This window comes from Gossypium hirsutum, chromosome A03 (genome assembly GCF_007990345.1).
Source record: "Gossypium hirsutum isolate 1008001.06 chromosome A03, Gossypium_hirsutum_v2.1, whole genome shotgun sequence".
Classification (NCBI taxonomy): Eukaryota; Viridiplantae; Streptophyta; class Magnoliopsida; order Malvales; family Malvaceae; genus Gossypium; species Gossypium hirsutum.
In genome coordinates, this window is record NC_053426.1 from 4,007,865 (window position 1) to 4,013,468 (window position 5,604).

A 5,604-nucleotide genomic window follows, 5' to 3' on the forward strand; every position below is an offset into this window, starting at 1 on the left:
CCGATGCCAACTGAGTAGTCTTATCAAATTAGTTATTGATATGTTACATTGCCATATATATTTGATCCATTTGGAGGGAATGTATGATTTTGTTGTTTAATTAACGAAATATAAGATTACTTAAAAACACATTTCTTAATTGTCCTTGGCATAACGAAATATAAGATATTGATATAAAAATTCATAGAGCTCTTGTATTAGACTTTAAAATTTGATGTTGTCATTTTTGTTAGAGAAACTTAAATTGCATATTTAAAATATTATTATAATTAGGATAAACTATACTTATAGTCACCCAACTATAAAAGTTATAAAAGAGTCCCCAACTATTCGACTTTTTCTTTTTTGGTCATCATCTGTTAAATGGCAGATAAAAAGATGATCTAACGACTTTTAAAGTTAGTATAATAGCAATTTTAACCATCAATATCTATACATTCACACCGCCTACACCAATCAAAAGTTCTCCTCATCTTTCTCCTTCTTTCTATAGTTCAATTTTTTCCATGAAACAACTTTAGATATCATGAATCTGTAAACTAAAAATCTAAACAATTTTATTCTTCGATCTCCAAAACTGACCATCACATCTACTTGGATCTAAAGTATTTTTTTCTACTCGTTAATGGGTACTAATCCACCGTATCGATCGTCAAACCATTTGGAATTCGCTAGTTGGACTTTAAATAATAATAATAATAAAACTGAACAATCCAATGACTTAATAAATAAAAACTTCTCAATAGTTTAGTGACTTAAATGAAAACTTTTGAATACTTTAGTGACTATTTTGTAAGTTTTTCAAATTAAATGACTAAAATATAAACTTACTAATAATTTAATGGCCTTAAATGTATTTTACCCAAAATATATTATTACAAAATAATTAATAAATCAAACATATCTACATTTATTTTAAAACCTTCTTTTTAAATAATTATATTTATTTTTTTTAAATTAAGAGATATTTTTTAACTTCATTAAATTATTTAAATAATAAATTATATCTCATTATAAATATTTTCGAAATTTCTCATTATTCCGTTAATATTAAAAAAATCCTATACCTTATCCGATAATGTTATATATTATTTAACGCTTAGAAAAAGTAAATAAATAGAAAGAAAAAAAAACGTCTAATTTATTATTCCTCAAACTACCACAGTAAAAAAAAATTCAAATCAAGATTCAATTTTTTTTTTTTTTTGGTTTCAATAAATCCAGATTCAAATTCAAGATTACGTATGTCTTCTTCCCCTTCATTTTTATCGTCAACCTCGTTTAATTCCTGCAGGTCTGCTTCTTAAATTACAAAAAAAGGGGATTTTCATTTAATCCTTGTTTATATAACGTGAATCGTCGAAAAAACGAGTAAGCGAAAATGCGTAGCCGGGGATCGAGTAACCGGTTATCTAACTCTGGTGGCTCTCCTTTTCGTTCTAGAATTTCTGCTTTGCTTCTCGCCATGTTCGCTACGATGGCTACGGTTTACGTCGCCGGCCGGTTAGTTTTCGTTCTTTCTTTTTTTTTCCTTTTTTTTTGAAGTTTTTTGTTGTAGGTTTATTGAGGAATTTTTATTTTGAGCCTTGTATTTAAATGTAGGATGTGGCAGGAGGCAGAGAGCAGAGTATATTTAATTAAAGAACTTGATGGGAGAACTGGTCAGGTGATTTTCTTTTCTCGTTTTCTTGATCTCGCATTATTTATTTTTTAGATTATGCTTTCAAATTTAGTACATCTGGTTCTTGGCCGTGCCTAGGTTTGAGGATGATGATCTGCATTTTCATTCATTGCTGTTACATTCTCTGTCAAACTTGATGCTTTCGCATTAAATTTATTGTTGGCCATTGATTTGGATTATATATAATATGATATGAAGTGATGGTGTTTAAGAGTTTGAAGATGATCTATTTTGGTACAAATCAGTTGGATTTTGGTGACATTTAATTTTTAAACTTTTTCAGGGTCATTCTTCTGTATCTGTTTCTGAGACGCTAAAGATAGTTAGCTGCAAGTAAGTTTTTTACTTAATTACTTTTACATTTATGTTCTGTGTATTGAATCTAATTTGATAAAGCAATGCATTCCAGGGAGCAATTGAAAAAATTATCAGCCATTCAGATGGATCTAGCTGCTGCCAAGCAAGAAGGTTATGTTTCGAAGGAGGACTCGGGAAATGATGGTACTCGTTCTAAGAAAAGGCTTTTAGGTGTTATTGGTATCATCACAACATTTGGACGAAAGAAGAATAGAGATGCAATTCGGAAGGCATGGATGCAATCTGGTAATGCATCTTTTCTCTTGACTAGTTTTATCTTTTATGTGTGTTATAAGAATGATTGAAAACAATGAACCATGCCAAAACTGTAGGCTCCAAATGTTTTCTAATCTATTCAATCTCTTTGCATGTAACAACAACTATAGCAGTTATATATATTCATCGATCTACTGGCGTTTAGTGCCACTGGAACACATGAAATAGAATGCACATGAATGCTTTATGATCCCAGGGTTTTAATCAGATACATAGGGGATCATTGTCTACTAACAGCTAATATTAAGTCTCATGCAAACTTATTAACTGATAATTAATGCGTACAATGGAGTGTGTTGCTGTAAATTAGTATTAACTGCTAATTAATGCGCACAATGGAGTGCTTTGCTGTAAATTAGAAGCCTAGATTGTTTTATTCAGGTAAAAGGCTAAATGACCAATGAATACCATTCTGTTATAAATGAAGATGGCTTATCGTCAATTGCTCCAAACCTATCTTCACTCTAAATTAGTTTGAAAGAACGCTTTCCTTCTCTAGCATAGTTGATGGATATCTGCATTCCAATTTATTACCCTCCATTAAATTATTCATAGATTTGTAAATATCCTGTTACCTAATTATCATTTCCTCTGATAGTAGTTAAATTGAAAATATAATATGTGCAGGTGCGGCTTTGAGAAAACTGGAAGAAGAGAAGGGAATTGTTGTGCGATTCGTAATAGGAAGAAGGTTTCTAATTGATGGTTTCTCCTATCAAGTATTTCTCTTCCATTTCTGTTTATTGAATTTTATATTACTGGCAGTGCAAATCGTGGAGATAGTTTGGACAGGGAGATCAATGATGAACACAGCCAAACTAATGACTTCATTATTCTGGTATGGTGACCTATTTGAAGCTATTCCATGCATATCTAGGAAAATTTTTACTTGGGAATACAGGAATTTTAAGCTTATCTTGAATTATTTTGAATGGAATTGTAGCTCTTAGAATTTATTGCTAACTAGTGTAAAGAGATTCAGTAACTTGGTGATATCATTCATTCCAACTTTTAGGGTACATATGCAAGCATATTTCTGAAAGACCACTGACTTGATTCACATGTTATGTACGTTATTGCTGGTGAATCAACATGTTCCAAAGGATTGATCTTGTAGTGGCAAATATAATTTTCCTTTGTGTTTCAACAGGATGATGTGGAGGCACCTGAGGAACGTTCAAAGAAGATAAAGTTTTTCTTTGTTCGTGCTGTAGAGAGCTGGGATGCAGAGTTCTATGTTAAGGTCAATGATGATGTTTATGTTAATATTGGTATGTAATCCTTGTTAGTTCTTTTAGGTAATGTTTTAGGTACTACCATGTGAATATGTTGACATGATTTCTTGTTCTGGAAGTTTGCTTTCTCCCCCTTTCTCTAGAATTTTCTCCTATAATACATCTGTATATCAAGTGCGAAAGGCCTTACATCCCAAAATAGTTTTTCTGAGTTATACCAGTTTCAATAACATTTCAAGTTCTTGTCATAAGTGCAAAATATTGTTGCAGAAAACATGACAGTTTGTGATGATCAGCTGAAAGTGTTGTGGTGCAGGTGCAAGGGTCGTGTTGGTTAATTGAGAATGCATACTGTTATAGAACTAAATAATTCTTGACAGCCTTTACTGATACAGTAATATTTGAAGCTGATCCTTTGATTGTTTACAGATGCTCTAGGAGCTAAACTTTCTGCTCATTTGGACACGCCTCGTATTTATATGGGGTGTATGAAATCAGGAGAAGTTTTCTCTGACCCGTGAGTAAATTGTATTTTTCTGAAGATTACTCACATGTATCGATTGAGATCATCTCCTTCCCAACTTTCCTTTTGTAAAATTTATGTGCCCCTTTATATATGTTCAGGACCCACAAATGGCATGAGCATGATTGGTGGAAATTTGGTGATGGAAAATCGTGAGTAACAAACAATCCTTTTCTTTTTCCTCTCCTATGCATAACGGAAATTTAGTAATGATCTAATAGTCTCATGTTAAATATAGCACACATGTCGAATCTATGTTATTGTCTTAACTATAAATACAATGAAAACAGATCAAATGCTAAGAATTTAGTTCTTCAAAGTCATCATATGATATTCATGCATTAAGTTCTTTTTGCAGCTTTGTGTCCCCTGATATCCTAATCGGTCTATAGTTTCCACTTGTTTCTTAAAATTCTTGTGTATGGTGCAGATACTTTCGGCATGCTTCAGGCGAAATATTTGCTATTTCACGAGCTTTAGCACAGTTTATCTCAATTAATAAGTAAGTTTTAACACCTTCTTTGGCCTCAGTTTTTAGATTGCACTCGGTTGACCTCAAAATTCTCTCATTTTGCAGGTCTCTTCTTCAGGTCTATGCACATGATGATGTGAGTGCAGGGTCATGGTTTATTGGGCTTGATGTGCAACACGTTCACGAGGGGAAATTTTGCTGCAACACCTGGTCTACAGGTTTGTCTTCCTCCTTTTTAAACACACACAAATATGCATGCATGCTTGCCCTTACACGTTTTCGCATATAGTTGCAAAGGTGATTAGTTGGTTAAGATAAGGGGATCCATCTCTTCTCGACTATCTAATTCAGAATTTGATGCTATCAAATTAATCGATAATGTTCTGTCGAATTACCAAGGACCTATTATTGTTATGTCTTTTGGCTATATTTAAACCAGTTATATGGAGATTCGGATACATCGTGTTTATATAATCGTTTTCATTGCATGCCAGGTTCAGTATGTGCAGCTGTCTGATTCGACTAACCGGATTTACGTCAGCACCATTTTTATATAAAGAGAGAGTCCATTCTTTTTGCATTTTGGGAGTGTGGAAGTGCCATAATTGTTGAGATGAAAGATTTCAGTGAGAAATGATTCTTTTAATTCAATCCTGGTTCTTCCAAGTTCTAACTGATGTACATGCAGGCCAATATACTTATCATTCTTGGAAGGCACAATTTTTTTTCCCCCTTTTGTTGATGTATTATAGCTCTGTATATTTTAAGTTCAATCTTTAGATTTGATTGATAAAATTTTCCAATATTTCAGATAAAAAATGAAGAGTTCTTTAGAATTAAATTTTTATCCGTCGGAGATGTTCTTATTTTGTGATCAAGACTCTCGACAGAAAAAAGAAAAACAAAATTCCAAACAAAAACACAATTCCTAATAAACAATACATCAAATACTTCATAAAAAATACTCTCTCTCAACAAATCTAACGTTTGATTTGGGTTGTGAAGTGGGCTCCTCTACTTTATCATTCACATGTGAGTTATATATTTAATTATTTTTTAT

At 32.3% G+C, this 5,604-nt stretch overlaps 1 protein-coding gene across 1 annotated transcript; it reads left to right on the top strand.

Moving 5' to 3' along the window:
• The first annotated feature begins 1,086 nt into the window (after positions 1–1,086).
• LOC107963800 (hydroxyproline O-galactosyltransferase HPGT1) lies at positions 1,087–5,391 on the top strand. The gene is made up of 12 exons (XM_041106081.1): positions 1,087–1,503; positions 1,603–1,666; positions 1,965–2,014; positions 2,091–2,284; positions 2,942–3,005; positions 3,080–3,152; positions 3,465–3,585; positions 3,979–4,066; positions 4,174–4,224; positions 4,503–4,574; positions 4,650–4,762; positions 5,039–5,391. The coding sequence occupies exons 1-12, from the start codon at positions 1,382–1,384 to the stop codon at positions 5,059–5,061; spliced, it is 1,035 nt and encodes a 344-aa protein (XP_040962015.1). The 5' UTR covers positions 1,087–1,381; the 3' UTR covers positions 5,062–5,391.
• The last annotated feature ends 213 nt before the right edge of the window (positions 5,392–5,604 follow it).

Bases quoted from the DNA above. Each gene is read 5' to 3' on its own strand.
- LOC107963800 (XM_041106081.1), top strand. From the start codon at position 1,382: ATGCGTAGCCGGGGATCGAGTAACCGGTTATCTAACTCTGGTGGCTCT. The intron at 3,153-3,464 runs GTATGGTGACCT...GTGTTTCAACAG, and splicing joins CTAATGACTTCATTATTCTG to GATGATGTGGAGGCACCTGA. The intron at 3,586-3,978 runs GTATGTAATCCT...GATTGTTTACAG, and splicing joins TGATGTTTATGTTAATATTG to ATGCTCTAGGAGCTAAACTT.